General features: G+C 51.5%; 2 protein-coding genes across 6 annotated transcripts; both read left to right on the top strand.

Annotated features, from left to right (window-relative positions):
- Window positions 1-11245: 11245 nt before the first annotated feature.
- Ache (acetylcholinesterase (Yt blood group)) lies at window positions 11246-19451 on the top strand. 5 transcript variants are annotated; one of them, XM_076923289.1, is made up of 6 exons: window positions 11246-11602; window positions 11697-11819; window positions 13753-14842; window positions 15194-15678; window positions 16995-17164; window positions 17281-18298. In XM_076923289.1, the coding sequence occupies exons 3-6, from the start codon at window positions 13775-13777 to the stop codon at window positions 17406-17408; spliced, it is 1851 nt and encodes a 616-aa protein (XP_076779404.1). In that variant the 5' UTR covers window positions 11246-11602; window positions 11697-11819; window positions 13753-13774; the 3' UTR covers window positions 17409-18298. The 5 variants fall into 5 exon arrangements, with proteins under 5 accessions (XP_076779404.1, XP_076779406.1, XP_076779405.1 ...); XM_076923291.1 differs by having other exon boundaries at window positions 11250-11819; window positions 17950-19451; XM_076923290.1 differs by lacking the exons at window positions 11246-11602; window positions 11697-11819 and adding an exon at window positions 12006-12129 and having other exon boundaries at window positions 17950-19451.
- Ufsp1 (UFM1 specific peptidase 1) lies at window positions 18299-19451 on the top strand (the record flags this gene model as incomplete). The annotated part of the gene is made up of 1 exon (XM_076923941.1): window positions 18299-19451. A coding segment is annotated over one exon (912 nt), but the record flags the coding sequence as incomplete, so codon positions are not given.
- Window positions 19452-19491: the final 40 nt, after the last annotated feature.

Below are 19491 nucleotides of genomic sequence, written 5' to 3' on the forward strand. Positions count from 1 at the left end.
TAGTGTCTTATTCATGTTTCCTGACACTGATTACAAAACCAAGTGCTGAACTCTGGGGCACCCAAGGCCAGCTTTATCGACCTAGGAAATCAGGCGTCGTTTCTGATTCTGGTAAGGATTAATAAACTCATAAAGTTAAGCACCGAGCTTATCCTTTCGGGAGGACGCGTTCCGTGAGCTAAAGCCGTGAAATGACGTCGTTTATGGATTTATGAGTTGCAAAGAAAGCTTGCGCAAACACATTTCTGATGCTTAATTGTTTTTTTTTTCTTTTCTTTCTTTTTTTTTTTTTTTTTTCCAGAGAGACTTCGAAAGGCAACCCCGGACAGCCTGAGTTTTTGCAAAGTCAAACAGAAACTGAACTGGGGATGGGGTTTCAGCTTTCTCTGGTGCTGTTCTCCTCTTTCTTAGTGTCTTCCTCCCAGAGTGTGGGCAGCCAGGAATTATTGTATAGCTGCCCACCGTGCACACTGCAGCAGGAGCAACTGTCGCTGTCCTGGAGACACCAAGGGGAGCCACTGGGTGACTCCTGCTAGTGCAAACAGAGCAACAGGGTTAATGTTCACTCTCACAGGGTATTGTAGGTTTCTATTGCTATGATAAAACACCACAACCAAACCCTCTTGTTGGTAGAAAGGTTTGTTTCAGTTTACAGCTTGGAATCTGTCACCCAGGGAAGTCAGGACAGGAACCTGGAGGCAAGAACCAAAATAGTAGTTATGGGAGACCACTGCTCACTGACTGGCTTCCCGTGGCTTTGCTCAGCCTGATTTCTTAGACCATCCAGGACCACCCACACAGGGTAGCACCACCCCCCTGTGTGGTATGACCTCCAACATCAATCACTGATCAAGAAAATGCATCACAGGCTTCCCCGCAGGCCTATCTGGTGGGGGCATTTTCTCAATGGAATGTCCCCCTTCCAAAATGGCTCTGTAATATCTTTTGGTGTGTGTGTGTGTGTGTGTGTGTGTGTGTGTGTGTGTGTGAGAGAGAGAGAGAGAGAGAGAGAGAGAGAGAGAGATTTCTCTCTCATATATATTATATATACATATTATCATATAGATGATATATATACACATATGTGTATATATATATATATATATATTTTTTTTTTTTTTGGTTTTTCGAGACAGGGTTTCTCTGTATAGCCCTGGCTGTCCTGGAACTCACTTTGTAGACCAGGCTGGCCTCGAACTCAGAAATCCTCCTGCCTCTGCCTCCCAAGTGCTGGGATTAAAGGCATGCGCCACCACCGCCCGGCCCATATAATTTTAATATATATAGGATATATAGAGAGATACATACATGTATACACACATGGGATAATGTGTGTAACACACACCCACACCCACACATGAGAGAGAGAAATCTCTCTATACCACAGCTTACATATGAACATAAACCTAACCAACACACAGGGCTGAAGCCACCAAGGTAACACACAAATGGGCCTATATCCAAGCACTTGTGGGGGATAAGGCAGGATGTTTGTAAGTTTAAAGCCACTCTGCGCTACACAGGGAAACCCTACCACAGAAGAAAAGCTGCATGGTGGGTTCCACAGAAGCCTGAGACTCTGAGGGTCAGAGGGAATCTGTCTCTGAAAGAGAGAGGAACAGAGATACTATGCCGCAAAATAAAGAAAGAAGAAAGAGATAAGGTGGGTAAAGAGAAAGGAGATGAGAAAGAAGATCAGTAAGAAAACAAAAATGAAAATGTCTCTTTTTTAAAATCGTTTGCTGTCTTGCAGACAAAGTACCATATAGCCCAGGCTGGCCTTCAGCTCTGTACACACAGTGCAGGATGAGCCTGAACTCCTAATCCTCCTGCCTCTACCTCCCATGTGCTGTGATTTTGCAGATGTAGACATTCTGCTCAGTTTTTAGTCAATTTGACTCAAACTCGAGTCACCCAGGAAGAGGGAAACTTCACTTGAGGAGTTGGCTGGGTCAGAGGGCCTGTGGGTATGCAATGGGGGTTGTTTTGGTTGTTAATTGACCCTGCCCACTGTGGGCAGCGTCATTCTCTAAGTAAGTGGTCCTGGGCTGTGTAAACAGCTACCTGCACATGAGCCTGTGAAGCAGGCCGAGAAACAGCCAGCAAATGGCCTTCCTCCATGGGTCCTACCTGGGGTTCCTGCCCTGGACTTCCCTCAACAGAACTGTGACCTATAGGCGTAAGCCCTTTCTGCCCCAAGTTGGTTTTAGCCAGAGCATTTACACAGCAACAGAGATCAAACTGTAATGGTAATCCACCACCTGAAGTTCAAAACATGGCTCTTTGGAACATCAACAGACTCGATAAACCTTTATTCAAATGGATAGACTAAGTTGAGAAGACTCAAATCACTAAACAGTTCTGAAGAAATAAAAAGGGTCATAAGAGTATAGGGAAGCCGGGCTGTGGTGGCGCACGACTTTAATCCCAGCACTTGGGAGGCAGAGGCAGGCAGATTTCTGAGTTCGAGGCCAGCCTGGTCTACAGAGTGAGTTCCAGGACAGCCAGGGCTACACAGAGAAACCCTGTCTCGAAAAACCAAAAAATAAATAAATAAATAAATAAATAAATAAATAAATAAAGAGTATAGGGAAAACCACATGTCAACCACAGTGAAAAACCTAAATAAAATTATCAAAATCCCAGAATCACAGAACTCAAGAGCCCCCAGTCTGTTTTAAAGACAGGGTCTCACTACAAAACCTGTCTAGGCTTGAATTCACAATGTAGATCAAGCTGGCCTCACATTCAGAGATCTGCCTGCTTCTGCCTCCTGAGTGCTTTGATTACAGGGAGTTGTCACAATACCTGGCCTGACCTCTCTCTCTCTCTCTCTCTCTCTCTCTCTCTCTCTCTCTCTCTCTCTCTCTCTCTCCCTCCCTCTCTCCTTCCCTCCCTCCCTCTCTCTCTCCTCACTCCCATACAGGGTTTCTCTATGTAGCCCTAGTTGTCCTAGAACTCACTCTGTAGACCAGGCAAGCCTCAAGACTTACAGAGATCCACCTGCCTGTGCCTCCCGAGTGCTTGGATTAAAGACTGTGATAAGCTTGTTCTCCTATAATCACAGAGCTTGGGAGGTGGAGGCAGGAGAATCAGTTCAAGGTCATTCCAGGCTACGCAGCAAGCTCCAGGCCAGCCTGAGATATATAAGACTCGATTTCAGAAATAAAAACAAAAAAGCCATATTGGTGACACTGCACCAGTCAGAGCGCAGAGGCTGGAGGATTGCTGTGAGCAAGGCCAATCAGACCTATATTACAAAGCTTTCTCTCAAAAACCAAAAGAATAAGAAAATGAAGAACTGGATATACCTTAGTGAAAACTAAGCACTTGTGTAGAATCTGCAAACCCTGAAGTTCACTCCCAGGACCAAGACATGAGGGGAAGGGGGAAAAAAGTCAGAGAGCCCAGTGGTAGCCAACATTTTTAATCCCACACTTGGGAGGCAGAGGCAGGTGGATCTCTGTGAGTCTAAGACCAGCCTGGTCTACAGAGTCAGTTCCAGGACAGCCAGGGCTACACAGAGAAACCCTGTCGAGGATTGGGGATCAGGGGGAGGTAGTGTGTGTGTGTGTGTGTGTGTGAAAAGTATACATTAAACAGTTTGACAACAGAGGCAGAGAGATGGCTCACTCAGTGGGTACAGGCGTTGGCCACCAAGCCTGACAACCTGAGTCAGATCCCCAGAACCCACGTGGTACAAAAAGAGAACAGAGTCTCAAAAGTTGTCCTCTGGCCTCCGCATCGCACATGTGCCCCTCCCCATGCTAAATACATAAGTAAGCATGCATCTCTGCCTTGACAGCATCAAAACAGTACCTGGGGTTACTAGTCAATTAATAATTGTTTTAAGTGATTTAACAGTACAAAGGTAAATACTTAGAGAGATAATAAAATCTAACGATAAGAGAAAAAGTGGGGGGGAGGCGAGGGGGAGGGCAGGGAGCTCACTAACAACATTCCTCACATTAAGAAGTCGATAGAGGTGGCTAAGAAAATAAGTTTATGTAATGGGCTGCCAAGACCGTTCAGTGGGTACAGGCACATTATGCCAGGTCCAAGAACATGAGGAGTTTGATTCCTGGGACCCACGTGGTGAGGAGAGAGCTGACTTCTGAAAGTTGTCCTCTGAATGCCATCCATACCCTCATACAGTTTGGTAGTCTTGTGTACACACACACACACACACACACTAAATAAATGTATGTACAAAACCAATATAATTGCAGGTAGATCTCTTGTCATTGCCTAACCCAATGTCCCTTGAAGCGTCCCCAAATAAACCTGATTTTTGTCACCAAAGGAACATTCAACCATCATGACACTGAAGTTTCCCTTGGCAAAATAACAAGAACAAGTTACCAACTAAGAAAGGATGCTGGGTTGGGTGGCACACAACTTTAATCCCGGCTCGGGGGAGGCTGAGGGGGGAAGGGGTATGAATTCCAGCCAGCCTGGGTGACCCTGTCTCTAAATCACTCACTCACTCACTCGATCAATCAATCAATCCACAAACTTATGAGAACTACGGATATGGCTTCATTGGTAGAACACCTGCTAGCACGTCTAAAGACCTGTGTCCTATCGCAACTGCCACATAAGTCGGGTGTGGTAGGGTAATGATCCATGGGAGATAATTACTGACAATCACCCTGATTACTCCAATTAAAAGTTGGGAGCCTGCTTTTTTTTTTTTTCTTTTTTTTTTCTTTTGAAGGGAAACAGAGTAGTTGATCTAGGGGAAAGGAGAGTTTGGGAGGAGGGACTAGGAGGAATGGAGAGACAGGAAACTGAGGAGAGAAGAAAACAAATTAAAACGTCAGGGAGGGGTAAGTCTTTTTTACTAGTAACCAGACTGGAGCAGGCCTGTGCATTTTAAAAGCCTCCTGGTGTCCAAGCTCAAGGACCCAGAGGTTTTGAAGGCAAAGCAGCCCATAAGAACCATAATTTGCACAAAGTTAGATAAAGGGCAGAGTAACCTTGAGATGGTCGATCCGGGCAGAGCATGGTAGATATTTTAGACATCACTTCCTCATTATTTTGGTTACTACATCCGAGCCCTGGTCACAGCTATGGAAATCTCAGATGTGTTGCTGAGGTAGTCGAGAAAGAAGGTAGGAGAGCTGAGAACTGTCTAAGCAAAGCACAACAGGGAGGCGGAACAGGATGCCGTGGCCTTCATCCACTGAGTGCTGCACACTATATAATCCTAGAACTTTGTCGAAGTGGAGGTTACGATGATCAGGAAATCGTGGTCATCTTTGACTACGTGGCAAGTTTGAGGATAGCCTGAGCTAATTCAAAAAAATGGTGTCCCCAGAACAAAGAAATCAAAATTCTTCTCAAAACTGGATAGAAGAGCAGGCCTCGGGCCTCCAAATGCAGCCCTGGCTTGCTGCCTGCTCCCGGAACCCAGGCTTCCAAAGGCTCTGGGCATCCTGACAAGGTCTCTATTTACAGGTTAGCTGTGCATCTTGGATGTATGCTTGGGAACAGCTAAACGAGGTCACATGAAGTGTTATCCATGGTCAACAGCTGAGAAGCTACTCCTAGCCCAGCCTACAGGTATCAGCAGGCCAACCAAGCGTCACATTGGAAACCTAGGTTGCTTAAGGGACTTTGGCTGTGGCTCTAGGGACATCCAGTATGCACACAGAGAGGCATGGGAAAGAGAGGACCTGCCTGAGATTTCCCTGCCTTGACTGGGGGAGCTTGTATGTGGCCTGGTATCCTAGGGCCAGCTAGAGCCTTAGCTTAGCATTTCTCTGATGTTGGGGGTGCCAAGGTGGGGTGCTGAGTGGCCCTGACCCATGGTTGGTTCCATGTCTCCTTTGCTAACCAACCTATACACACACACAAACATGCCACTAAATACCATGTCATTTAATTCTTACTCAGCCCATTGCTGGAGTCAGCCTTTGTTATCAAGGAAACGGAACAGGAAGGAAGACAAAACAAGCAGTGGCATCACCCACAGATTATGACCACACAGATTATGACCGCATACTTCCTGGGTTTCATCAAGTGTAGCTGCCTGTGGCCACAGACCAACTGGGTTCTCCTAAAAGTGGGGGGGGGGGGCTGGAAATGAAAAAAGGGACGGAGGGCGAGAGAAAGATGAAGTCAAGACAAAGTTCTCTGATCAAGGCTCGAAGTTTAATGTTCAGCTCTCAATTTAAAGGGAAAGCCCCACTGAACCCCTTCTTGTTTCAGCCGGAGATGAGTGGGGGAACCCATCCTTGGTCACTGCTGGAGATGGGTGGGGGAACCCATCCTTAGTCACAGCCAGAGATGTCTCAAGGCAAGCTCAGTGGGCAGTTTATTCTTCTAAGTTCCTGTAGCAGGTTGCACATGCAGCCAGGGTGGGTAACTCCACCTAGGTTCTATTATTTGGTCTATTGTGGTAAACAAGGTCTTTCAGGCCTGCTCAAGGCTGGGGTTGGGGGGGAGGCACAATCAAGGCTCTGGATTTTATATGAGAACTTAGAGTTCTTGAAGCCAGGGTGTTTAGTGAACTACCCACCCCTTCTGTGACTTCAGTAAAAATACTTCTCAGGGATGGGGAGATGCCTCTATGTCTACAATGCTGGTCATACAAGTGTAAGAGCCATGGTTCGTAACCTCAGATCCCAGATAAATGCTAAGTGTGTATAGTAGGCTGCCCAGTTAGTAAGAGGAGCCACATCGGTGAGCTCTGGGTTTGATTGAGTGACCTTGCCTCAAGGAATAAGGTCGATCCAATTAAGGACGGTCCCTACCATCCACATTCCCACACTCACGTATGTCCAAACACAACAGAAAACATGATAAAACACTGACCAACAGCGGCTGTGGTGAGGAAAGGCTTACTTGGCTTAGAGGTTACAGTCTGTCATTTAGGGAAACCAGAGCAGGAACCTGGAAGCAGAAACGGAAGCACGGATCATGGAGGAACACTACTTTCTGGCTTGCTGTCTTAGCTTCCTCAGACTGCTTTTCTTATACAGCCCAGGCCTATCCATGCAAAGATGGCACCACCCACAGTGGGCTGGACCGATTAAGAAAATACCCCACAGGCATGCCTATGGGTCAGTCTAATGGAGGTAGTTCCTCTACTGAGTTTCTCACCCAGATATGTCTAGATTTGTGTCAAGCTGGTAAGAACTATGACAGCCCTGTTCCCTCGTTTTGACTCTGTCTATATGTCTCTCTACTTCTCTGGTTCTCTTGAGCCTAATTGATGTGTTGGGAGAGGCTCACAATGTTGAACTTGTAGATGACAAGTGTCTTCAACATTTTAGGGAGGGATGCAGGTGCAGGATATCCAGTTCTGGAGGGAGAACTGGGGATAACTTTGCATTTTCTGAGTACCTTTCCTTATTTTTTTAGGACCCCATCCCATGGCTTCTTATGATGGCTAGCTTTAACTATCAACTTGATACAACCTAGAGTCACCTGGGAAAACAATCTCAGTGAGGGATTACTTACACTGAGTTGTCCAGTATCTCTGTGGGATTGTCTTAAGGCAATTGATGTGGAAAGACTTAGCCCACTGTGGGCGGCACCATTCCCTGGGCTACATAAGAGTGGAGAAATCTAGCTGGGTAAGCGAGTGAACTACATGCATCCCTTTATCTCTGCTCTCGACCATGGATGTGATGTGACAAGCTGTGCCCTCCTACTGTGACAATCCCACAGCAACAGATAGTAACCTGAAGTGGTAGAGATAAAATAAATCCTTCTCAATTAAGCTGGTTTTTTTTTTTCTTAGAGTGTTTTGTCGTAGCAACAGAAAGAGGAAGGTAAAAGGAGGTGAGATCTTAAGCATAAAAAGTACTTACAGCCCCACTCTCCACCACCCTCCCCTTCCTCCCCAACGCACTTGGAAAAGCCAAGAGCTCAACAACAACGGTGAATGGGGAATCCTGGGGCAGGTGGCCACCAGCAAGCATTTTATACTACTTCCTTGCTAGAAAAGGTATCAGCAGAGCCAGAGAAGAATAAAGCTTCAGAGAAGGTCTGGGCTGTGGACAAATAGAAGTTACAGCAGGGAAGAATTTGCTCAGAGACTCTGAGGGCCATCTGAGTCTGAGTTAAACTCCTTCTGTTAACTCGGTTATGATACTCTCTCACCTCTCCTGGGCACAGTGCCAAATATCTGCAGTCACTGAAGTTACAGCTCAAATGTAAAGAACTTGCCCAACATGCATCAGACCCGATGACCTATGCTCCATCCCTTGAACCCACATGGTAGAAAGAAAGAACCCACTCTGAAAACTTATCCTCTGACCACCACACATGCAACATGGCACACTTGTAAGCGGACACTTGCTCACGCACACAGACGGTAAATAAATATCAAAACACAATATTTTAAAGAAGATAAAGATATTTCAAAGTGATCTTCCCACCATTATATAAAATATAGTCCCCCTCAGTCATCCAGGTTTCAAAAGTATAATCCAAGATTAAGGCTTCTCCTGAAGTTATAGGACATTGTCTTCCTTGACTTTCCCTGTGCTGGACAGGGATTAAAAACCCAGGATTTTTCACAACCTAAATCAACATCCTTTACCACTGAGCCACGCCCTCAGCCCCTCACTGGAGGATTCTAGGCAGGGGCTCTACCACTGAGCCACACCCCCAGCCCCTCACTGGGGGATTCTAGGCAGGGCTCTACCACTGAGCCACGCCCACAGCCCCTCACTGGGGGATTCTAGGCAGGGGCTCTACCACTGAGCCACGCCCCCAGCCCCTCACTGGGGGATTCTAGGCAGGGGCTCTACCACTGAGCCACGCCCCCAGCCCCTCACTGGAGGATTCTAGGCAGGGGCTCTACCACTGAGCCACACCCCCTACCCTTGAATTTTAGGACAACCATAAGTAAAGGGACATAGAAAACAATGCACAGAGAAAGGAAATGTCCCTGCCTGGCCTCAGATTCCCCACTCTTGTAGAGGCACGACCTAGATTCATGGGAGTCACTCAATGGCTGCTTTAGACACCCTCAAGTCTTGGGCAGAACAAACCTAGGATGACATTGTCCTGAACCCATCCCTCTCATCTTGCCCTGGAAGAACCTAAGTCAGGACCCAGTGTCCCCAGAACAAAACTTCCTGTTTAGGACCCCTTGTCCTACACTTCTCCCACTCCACAGTGCCCCCAAAGACCTCTACTCTGGATGCACCTCTCTAATAGCCTTAAAAGTCCCAAATAGCGCCCCCCGGTGGACATTATGAATGCTCCTCCTCCAACTGCATCACAGATCTCAAACAGCGCCCTCAAGTGGACGACCCAGGCATGGCATGAGAACCCATGCAAATCCTAGAACGCCAACTAGGGGACGAAAGCACAGGTTACAAACTTTTGGGGTATAGATTTTGTAAAAGAAATGGGGGCATCTTCCAAATCCGAAGATTTTGAATGTGTTTCAGACCTGCGATGACAAAGACAAAGGAAGGTGTCATTTAGCATTTACCAAATAAGTAATGTTCCCTGGTATCTGGTCTTCCTTAGTCCTGTTTTTAAGACAAGGGACTGACAAGATGGCTTGATGGGTAAAGGGGCTTGCTCCCAGGACCTGTGTTCCATCCCTAGGGCCCATGTGATAGAAAGAGAGAGTTGATTCCCACAAATTGCCTTCTGACCTCTACACATATTCACACAAATTAAATAAACCAAATGTAATTAAAATGTTTTAAATACAGTCAAATTTTAGGTCAATCCAGACATCCAAACACAGACAACACATCTGAACCTTGTTCATAGCAAATAACGCCTTAGACTTACACCTTGGCCAGTAGAAGGCAAACTCAAGGATTGAGTGTCAGTTTCCAGGAAATGGCCTTAAACGGAGCAGGAATGTCATTGATCCTGCTTTGGGGAGTGCAGATGGCTGATATTCCAGTAGCCGTATTTCACCACAGGTTGGAAGTCACTTGCTGAAGATGGTAAAGCAAGATACTGGGAAAGGCAACACATCCTTGCTGTAAAAGTAACTGATCCTTGCTGTCAAATGTAATGTATCAACCTTGAATGGCTGTCTTCAGAGTTGCTTCCTCTTCCTCTTCTTCTTGCACCTATTTATTGGGGGTAGGGTACATGTCATGGTGCACATGCAGGGGTCAGGGAGTCGGTTCTCTCCTTTCACCACGTGGGTCCTATGTATGAAACTTCACTTATAATGTTCCGTGACAAATGTCTAGACTGACTGGCTCATCTCACCCACTCTTCCTGTCCTTTTGCTTACTAAGCTGTCTTAAGCTATTACGGATTTATAACACTGAGGCCCATCGATTCTTGTCCCAGGATCTTTTCTTCAGTGAGACAAACTCATAATTACAAAGGTCACGAGATAAATTGCCCAGAGTCACTTGTTTTTGGAACAACTGGACAAAGGAATAAGATACCGCCGTCACTTACTGGATCCTGTTTATGGACTAAAAGTCTCTGAGCTTCAAGACTACACAGGACTGGGATCATTCATCTCCCGTTTCCCTTCATGGTTTTAGTAATCTAGCGTTACCACCCTCAGAAGCCGCGTCAGACTCTTTTCTCTCCCAAGGCAACAGTAACACACCCTTGTCTGTCTCTTTCCAGAGAAACCAGAAAACAGATAATCAAGGGTTGGTCCCACCCCAGCCCTCAAGGCCCGAATGGCAGCCTCTGGCGCCACCTGGCGATAGCGTTATAAGTCAGCACGGCCCCGTCGCGGGTGAGCTGGACTGCAGAAGAGTTTCCCGGCATGCAGTGGCCAGGTTCTCCTGGGACAGGAGGGTTGGGGGTAGATGTCGCAGTTTGGAGAGATGAAAATCGCACATCTAGGCGAGGTTGGACTCTGCGCTGGTGTCTCCTGGGCCAGCCTTCTGCAAGCAAGACAGAGCGCCCTTGCCCCTTGCTCGGAGGAAGTGACCCATGAGTGTCTGGGGCTCGAGGGAAAGCTCCCAGCGTCCACAGCGAGCATGCGTGCACGTGTCCCCCTACCCCCCATCGATCCACGCAGCGCCCCACATCGCGTGCGCGCACGCACGTCCCCACGCTCGCGCGTGCAGGCCTGTCACCCACGCAGCAGCGGCCGGCAGGCTCCAGAGCCTGATGTCCCCACCCACCCCGTGAGCCAGTTGTCCCTTTCACTTAGTGGGCACAAAACTGCACACTTCCCACAGTCACTAGGGTGCAGTTAGGTGGGAGACTCCCTAGAAGGCTGGGCGTGTGGTCTACCGGACTCCCAAACAGGCTGGGGGCTCCAAGGGCAGGCCGCTCCCACCTGCTAGCCACAACGACCAATGAAAGCTTGGCCCGGTGATGTCATGGCCCGTCCGGACCCTTGTGATGACAGCCGGAGGTCACGGGTCAGGGGAATTAGCTCAAGCCCACCCTCGGGGGTTCCGGAAGTTTCCATTGCTGCAGCTGAGTGCAGCCTCTCCCCACAACCTTCTGCGCTCCACTATGTGGCCTGGCTTCTCAGCTGTCCCCATGTCACCTCTTCTTGCCCTTAGGGGTCTTTTCCTATAAGGAAGAGCCTGTGTTTCTGTTATCTGCTCCCACAGGTGTCCTTTCGTCTCCACAGAGATGTCCCACGTCATCTTTTCTACCAGTGTCAGCTGAGGGGGTCCTCATCCAGGTTTTCTCCCGTCTCTTCTCTTATTACCCCCCTCCCCATGCTTTGTCGTGGTTACAGATGCTCAAATATTAGGCCTCTGTTCTTTCTGGATTAGAGCTGTCAGTGTGTCCTTCCGTCCGTGAAAGCCGGTCAGTCTGTGACTTGTCACCGCAGGAGACTGTCGCCTCCGTGAGCGGTGTCTGGTGTCTCCGCAGGCTGCGGTCCGTCTATCTGTCACGTGGGTGTCTGCCCCGCCGCTGCGGGTCTGCGGGTCTGTCGGTCTGTCTGAATCTACCACTGGAGTGTGTCTGGGCCCCCGCTCCCCGGGGTCTCGGGGCTTGAAGGGAGGGAGGAGGGGAGGTGGCAGCCCGGGGGAGCGGGGAGGGGCGGGGGCGGAGACAGTGGGCGGGCGGGGGCGCCGTGCGGCCCGGAGGGGTGTGTGCGGGGGGCCGGAGGCGGCTGTCACTGTCGGCTCAGCCTGCGCCGGGGAACATCGGCCGCCTCCAGCTCCCGGCGCGGCCCGACCCGGCCCGGCTTGGCCGCCTCAGGTGAGTCTCCCAACCCACCCGGTACCCTCCACCGGCTCGGGACCAATCCGCATGCCGGGGGAACTGTGCGATCCTGGGACGATCGAAGCCCCCCAACAGAGCTCCTACTGTACCTCCTACCCCCGGGACCTGCCCAGAAGGGCCCCTCTACTGCCTCGCACTCCTCTCAAACTCCCGCTAGCCACTGCATACTTACTGATGATGCTCGCTGGGCCGGCCGCTGCCTCTGCGCTCCTTTCCTGCAGGGACCCCCCAGAAGGCCCCTTCCCCACTCTCTTCAAAGTCTGGGGACACTGGAAGACGCCCCCTGTTTGGGGCGGAGCCCAAACTGCACAGGTTACTGACATCCCGAATGCACCCCCCCATCCGAGGGCCGCGACCCCAACGTCCCGACCCAGCTGAGCCCCTTGCCAGCTCCAGGACCCTCCTGCGGAGTCTCTCTCTCTCTCTCTCTCTCTCTCTCTCTCTCTCTCTCTCTCTCTCTCTCTCTCTCTCTCTCTCTCTCTCTCTCTCTCTCTCTCTCTCTCTCTCATCGCTGTGTTTCTAAAAGGAGGCTCAGCGGAAGCCCCGAGTTATAATTAGTCCCACTCGGGTTTCCTGGTTAATCTCCAACAACGCCACTATCCCCAGATCCAGGCGACCAGGACTGGCTGGGTGATGGGTGAACGCCCTGAGGGGGTAGTTCCGACCCGGGGAATTTTGATCTCTTGGCTGGAGATGCCGGAACTACAGCAGCTGTTGCCCCCAAAATAGCGCCCCTGCCTTTGCTGCGGGGATCTCCGGAGCTCCCGGAACACAGACGTCCTGGCTCGCCCTTCAATCCCCTCTGCGATGCTCAAGATCCTCCAGATCCCCCCACACCAAGGCTCGGGCGGGGAGCTCTGGCCTCTTCTTGGTCTCTACTGCTCCCGGTTGGCAGCGGAGGGCATTGCAATACGGAGATGCAATAGGGGCTTGAGTTCTGGTGAGCCCCTCAAGGGGCTAGTGAGCCAGTTGGCTGGAGTCAGGCGAGAGAGGTGCGGCTAATGTAAAGCAAACGGGTACCGAGCGGCCGTACCAGAAAGAAGACAAGGCGGAGCAGGGTGGGGCAAGGTGTGGACTGGACAAGATTCCAAGATGCCTTCAGAACCTGGGACTCCCGATACCTTGAGTGGCCAGCCCACTCCCCAGAAGGCTTTGGCTAACCGGGAAGAGGCTTGGCCTGTGCTTACTTATATTAACTTGCAAGCTCCTGAAGGGCCCCACCCGTCCATGAGGGCCCCGCACTTGTCCTGGGGAGGGGGCTGTATAAGGCCTTTCCAACCCCGTGCTGTATGCTAGCCCTACCTGCAGGAGAAAGAGTTATGGGAGGCCTTGGAACTGCTGGGCAGGGAAGACTGTGTATTAGCCAGTCTTATCTCAGTAGGCTGCGTTTGTCGCGGTATGGGTGTGTGTGTGTGTGTGTGTCTGATCTTGTGCTTGTCTGCCTGTGTCTTGTCTCCTAGCTGGACTCATTTCTCCCCTCCACTTACCAGTCTGCCCCACCTCCTCTGCAACTCTGTGATAACCCTCGGGCAAGACTGTTTCTTAATCTCCCGCTGAGCTGTTCCAGCCTTCACCCTTTACCTTTCTTTCTCCCAGCAGACAACAGCCTGTCCTGGCAGTCATGAGGCCTCCCTGGTATCCCCTGCATACACCTTCCCGGGCTTCTCCGCTCCTCTTCCTCCTCCTCTCCCTCCTGGGAGGAGGGGCAAGGGCTGAGGGCCGGGAAGACCCGCAGCTGCTGGTGAGGGTTCGAGGGGGCCAGCTGAGGGGCATCCGCCTGAAGGCCCCTGGGGGCCCAGTCTCGGCTTTTTTGGGCATCCCCTTTGCAGAGCCACCTGTGGGCTCGCGTAGATTTACGCCACCAGAGCCCAAGCGGCCCTGGTCAGGAGTGTTGGATGCTACCGCCTTCCAAAATGTCTGCTACCAATACGTGGACACCCTGTACCCTGGGTTTGAGGGTACTGAGATGTGGAACCCCAACCGAGAGCTGAGTGAAGACTGCCTGTATCTTAATGTGTGGACACCATACCCCAGGCCTACTTCTCCCACACCTGTCCTCATCTGGATCTATGGGGGTGGTTTCTACAGTGGAGCATCTTCCTTGGACGTGTATGATGGCAGGTTCCTGGCCCAGGTTGAGGGAACCGTGTTGGTATCTATGAACTACCGAGTGGGAACCTTTGGCTTCTTGGCCCTACCAGGAAGCAGAGAGGCCCCTGGCAATGTAGGTCTGCTGGATCAACGTCTTGCCTTGCAATGGGTGCAAGAAAATATTGCAGCCTTTGGGGGAGACCCGATGTCAGTGACTCTGTTTGGGGAGAGTGCAGGTGCAGCCTCCGTGGGCATGCACATTCTGTCCCTGCCTAGCAGGAGCCTCTTCCACAGGGCTGTTCTCCAGAGTGGCACACCCAACGGGCCCTGGGCCACTGTGAGTGCCGGAGAGGCCAGGCGCAGGGCCATGCTGCTGGCCCGCCTTGTGGGCTGTCCCCCAGGTGGCGCTGGTGGCAATGACACCGAGCTGATAGTCTGCTTGAGGACAAGACCCGCTCAGGACCTGGTGGACCACGAGTGGCACGTACTTCCTCAGGAAAGTATCTTCCGATTTTCCTTCGTGCCTGTGGTGGACGGGGACTTCCTCAGTGACACGCCAGAGGCTCTCATCAACACTGGAGATTTTCAAGACCTGCAGGTGACTAATGGCTGATAGGGGCAGACCAGATTCTTCTGGGTTTCATCCGTCCTTCCCCTTTCCCAGGGACCCAGGCATGAGGGCTTACTGCAGATCCACTGTTAGAGGCCCAAGTTTGTGGGTCCCAAAGTCAGTCCTTCCCTGCCAAGTGTTCAGATCCCAAAGTGTTTGCCGGGCGAAAAAGAAACTATGGGTTTATATTTTTTCTTCCTCCATGCCTTGTCCCTCCCTCCCCAGCTCTCCGTTCTACAGTTCTGACTTTGTAATGGTCCGTCTGGCTACTAGTTTGTTCATCTGTCTCTGTCTGCCTACCATCTCTCCATCCCTTTTCCCATCTCCAACTGTCCTCAGGTGCTGGTGGGTGTGGTGAAAGACGAGGGCTCCTACTTTCTGGTTTACGGGGTCCCAGGCTTCAGCAAAGACAATGAATCTCTCATCAGCCGGGCCCAGTTCCTGGCTGGGGTGCGGATCGGTGTACCCCAAGCAAGTGACCTGGCGGCCGAGGCTGTGATCCTGCATTACACAGACTGGCTGCACCCTGAGGACCCTGCCCACCTGAGAGACGCCATGAGTGCTGTGGTAGGCGATCACAACGTTGTGTGCCCTGTGGCCCAGCTGGCTGGGCGACTGGCTGCCCAAGGGGCCCGGGTCTATGCCTACGTCTTTGAACACCGTGCTTCCACATTGACTTGGCCCCTCTGGATGGGGGTACCCCATGGCTATGAAATCGAGTTCATCTTTGGGCTCCCCCTGGATCCCTCACTGAACTATACCATGGAGGAGAGAATCTTTGCTCAGCGACTTATGAAATACTGGACCAATTTTGCCCGCACAGGGTCAGTGGTATTGGAGTGGGGATGGCCTCTGGGGGTCCAGGGGAGAGGGGTGCCCATGGATGGTTGTGAAAAAAAAGAAGAAACATCCACACAGGAAAGGGGATGGAGAGAAAGTCAGAGGTGATACCGAGAACAAGGCAGGCAGAACTGGGAGTCCAAAACCAGCTGGAGACCTTGAATCCCAGCACGCAGGAGGCAGAGAACATTCTGACTATATAGTTCCAGACTAGCTGGGACTACATAGCGAGAGCTCCTGTAAGGGCTGGGAATGGGGCAAGTGCTGGAAGTATGACTCAGTGGTAGAAGGCTGAAAAGCAAATGAGGCCACCCCAGCACTGTAAAAGACAGCCAGGGAACTGCTATTCAACAGGTAAAAGGTACTACCGTGCAAACCTATCTCAGTTGGATCCCTGAAACCCACAGAGAGGTGGAGAGACCAACTCCACAGAGCTACCCTCTGACCTCCAAATCTCAGTGTGCTCTCTCTCTCTCTCTCTCTCTCTCTCTCTCTCTCTCTCTCTCTCTCTCTCTCACACACACACACACACACACACACACACACACACACACAAATAACTAATAACAATATCTTAAAGACAAGACAGAGAAAGGCAATAGAGATTTGGGGGTGTGTAGCTCAGTAAAAGTACTTACTTGCCTAGCACGAACAAACCCTTGGGTGCATCCGATTTCTGTGTTACCCAAAGTAAAAGTAAGATTTGTAGAGACGGGACGTCACCTACCTACACAGCTAAACGCACGATCCTAGAACTTATATTTTAAAATTGGGTCTCACTATGTAGCACTGGCTGGCCTGGAATTTGCCATGTAGATCAGAATGGCCTCAAACTCAGAAAAATTAACCTGCCTCTGCCTCCTGGGATTAAAGTCTGTAGAACCACACCCAGCTAGAAATTATTTGAAAACAAAGGGGAATGGAGAGACAGAGACGTCCAATTGGAAAGAAAACTTCCCTAGGTGGTGGAAGGTACTTAAAATGAAAAGGAAACCTGGTATCCCATGTCTGTAATCCCCACACTCTGGGAAACTGAGGCAGAAGCATTGCCAGATTGAATAGAGCTCATAGCTCTCTCTCTCTCTCTCTCTCTCTCTCTCTCTCTCTCTCTCTCTCTCTCTCTCTCTCTCTCTCTCTCTCTCTCTCTCTCTGTCACACACACACACTCACTCAGGGCAGGGGGCTGGCTGGAGAGGGTAGGGATTAGAGAGGTGGGGGGAATAGTTGAAGAGAATCTAGAGTCAGGAAGAGGATCCACTTATTGCTCTGGGCAAGCTGAGATTTCCCTTTCCTTCCTCAGGGACCCCAACGACCCTCGAGACTCCAAGTCTCCGCAGTGGCCACCGTACACCACTGCCGCGCAGCAATATGTGAGCCTGAACCTGAAGCCCTTGGAGGTGCGGCGGGGACTGCGCGCCCAGACCTGCGCCTTCTGGAATCGCTTTCTCCCTAAATTGCTCAGCGACACCGGTAGGCGCGTGGGGTCGGGGAGCAGGGAATGCACAAGGCGGCAAGGGTTGGAAGGAGGGGAGAGAGAAGGGGTGCGAAACACCGGGTGTAATCCCTCTCTTCTCCACCTCCCCCAGCCACGGAGGCTCCCTGCACCTGCCCAAGCCCCGCCCATGGGGAGGCTGCCCCGAGGCCCGGGCCCGACTTATCCCTGTCCCTCCTCTGCTTCCTTTTTCTCTTCCACTCCGGGCTTCCGGGGCTCTAACTACAACCCTTTCCCCTTCTGGCCCCAGAGCACACTCAGTCTAGTGTGTGGCTGAGAAGGGGCCCCTCTCGGGAATACAGCACCTCACGCCATTCTCAAGCCGAGACAAACTGGACAGACTCAGGGACTTTTGTTTAAACAAAAACTCAAAAAACAGTTTTTTTTTTTTTTTTTAATGTAAAAATTACCCTTTGGAGCTTGAGCCTGGTGTTGAGGGGAGAAGGATCCGGGACTAGCCGGCGCCAGCCAATGGGTTTTATAATCGCCAACCATTTCCGTATCTTCTCTTTTCCCCACCAACCCACGGACCCTCCTCCCATTCTGATCCTGTCCCTCCCCTGCATCTTCCGGTGGTTTTTCTCCTCTCTCCTTCCTACCACACTTCACGTCTACCTTCACTCTCCGGATCATCCACTGTTCTCGTTCCACTACCCCACTCGGCCTCCGACAATGCGGGTATGCCGGCGCACTCACGACCGACCTCCACTACCCGACCTGTTCCGTTTCTTCCTCCCACTCTTACGGGGTACCCTGGCCGCAGACACGCTGGACGAGGCGGAGCGCCAGTGGAAGGCCGAGTTCCACCGCTGGAGCTCCTACATGGTGCACTGGAAGAACCAGTTCGACCACTATAGCAAGCAGGAGCGCTGCTCAGACCTGTGACCCCTTGGGGACCCCAGGTCCTGCCGCCCTGCCCGAGCCCCTAGCTGTATATATACTATTTATTTAAGGGCTGGGATATAATACAACCGAGCCCCCAGGCCCTGTCCACCCTGCCCCGACTTCCTACCACTAGGGGCTCCCCATCTTCTGCATGTCTTGGGCTGAGCTTCCCTCCCCGCGGTGCCTTCGCCCCTCTGGGCCGCCAATAAACTGTTACAGCCACTTAAGAGTCTGTGCAGCCGCGGGAAGTTGGGGCGGGGAAAAGCCAAAGAGCCCCTGCCCGCAGCATCCGGCGGAAGCGAGCGCTAGGCCCGCCCCTAGGGGCGGAGCTTGCGACTGCGCAAGGCTGGTTTGCGGCTCCTTTTAGACGGTTCGGCGTCTCATTGCTGCTAGCCTGTTCGGTGAGAGTTCCCAGGTTCTCTGTGCCCACACTGCCCGTAGCTGATCCCAGAAAACACCAGGAAGCCGGAACTCGCCCTGCCTCGGTGACAGCTGCTCTACTGAGCACCCTGGAGCTGCTGAAGGACGTGCACCTGGGCCTGCCCGTGCCCTGCCCGGCTCCCGCCCGACTGGCCCTGCTCTCAGGCCACTACCTTTACTATCACTACGGGTGCGATGGACTGGATGACCGTGGCTGGGGATGTGGCTACCGTACCCTGCAGACGCTGTGCTCCTGGCCAGAGGGCCAGTCCTCGGGCGTGCCTGGGCTGGCAGCCTTGCAGGGAGCCCTAGAGGACATGGGCGACAAGCCTCCAGGGTTCCGGGGTTCCCGGAACTGGATTGGCTGTGTAGAGGCCAGTCTATGCCTAGAACATTTCGGAGGACTTCAGGGGCGCCTATGCCACTTGCCCCGCGGAGCAGGGCTTAGGGGAGAAGTGGAGCGGTTGTATTCACACTTCACAGGGGGCGGGGGCCCAGTAATGGTGGGAGGAGATGCAGATGCCCAGTCCAAGGCCCTGCTGGGAATCTGTGAGGGGCCAAGTATGGAAGTCTATGTCTTGATACTGGACCCACACTACTGGGGAACTCCGAAAGAGCGTTGTGAACTGCAAGCTGCTGGATGGGTGGGCTGGCAAAAGGCAAGCAGTGTCTTTGATTCCAGTTCCTTCTACAACCTGTGCTTGACCAGACAGATCTGAATCAACACGCCCTGCCTGCACTGTTGGATAGATTCCAGAGCAGACTGATCTCTGACACCTATTTACTTCGCACAGGCTCCTGCAGCAGAGAAGTCTCTCAACAGCAAAACTTTGGGCCAGGCGCAATGACACGGTCAGGTGACTGAGTTCAAAGCCAACCTGGTCTACACAGCAAGTTCTAGGCCAGCCTGAGATTAGATACTGTTCTGAAAATGATAATAAATCGACCTAATTCAGCTTACTATTGCTCAGCCTGTGTTTGGGAAGGGACATACTGCACA

This window comes from Arvicanthis niloticus, chromosome 24 (assembly GCF_011762505.2).
Source record: "Arvicanthis niloticus isolate mArvNil1 chromosome 24, mArvNil1.pat.X, whole genome shotgun sequence".
NCBI classification, from domain to species: domain Eukaryota; kingdom Metazoa; phylum Chordata; class Mammalia; order Rodentia; family Muridae; genus Arvicanthis; species Arvicanthis niloticus.

Bases quoted from the DNA above. Each gene is read 5' to 3' on its own strand.
- Ache (XM_076923289.1), top strand. From the start codon at position 13,775: ATGAGGCCTCCCTGGTATCCCCTGCATACACCTTCCCGGGCTTCTCCG. The intron at 14,843-15,193 runs GTGACTAATGGC...AACTGTCCTCAG, and splicing joins GAGATTTTCAAGACCTGCAG to GTGCTGGTGGGTGTGGTGAA. The intron at 15,679-16,994 runs GTCAGTGGTATT...TTCCTTCCTCAG, and splicing joins ACCAATTTTGCCCGCACAGG to GGACCCCAACGACCCTCGAG.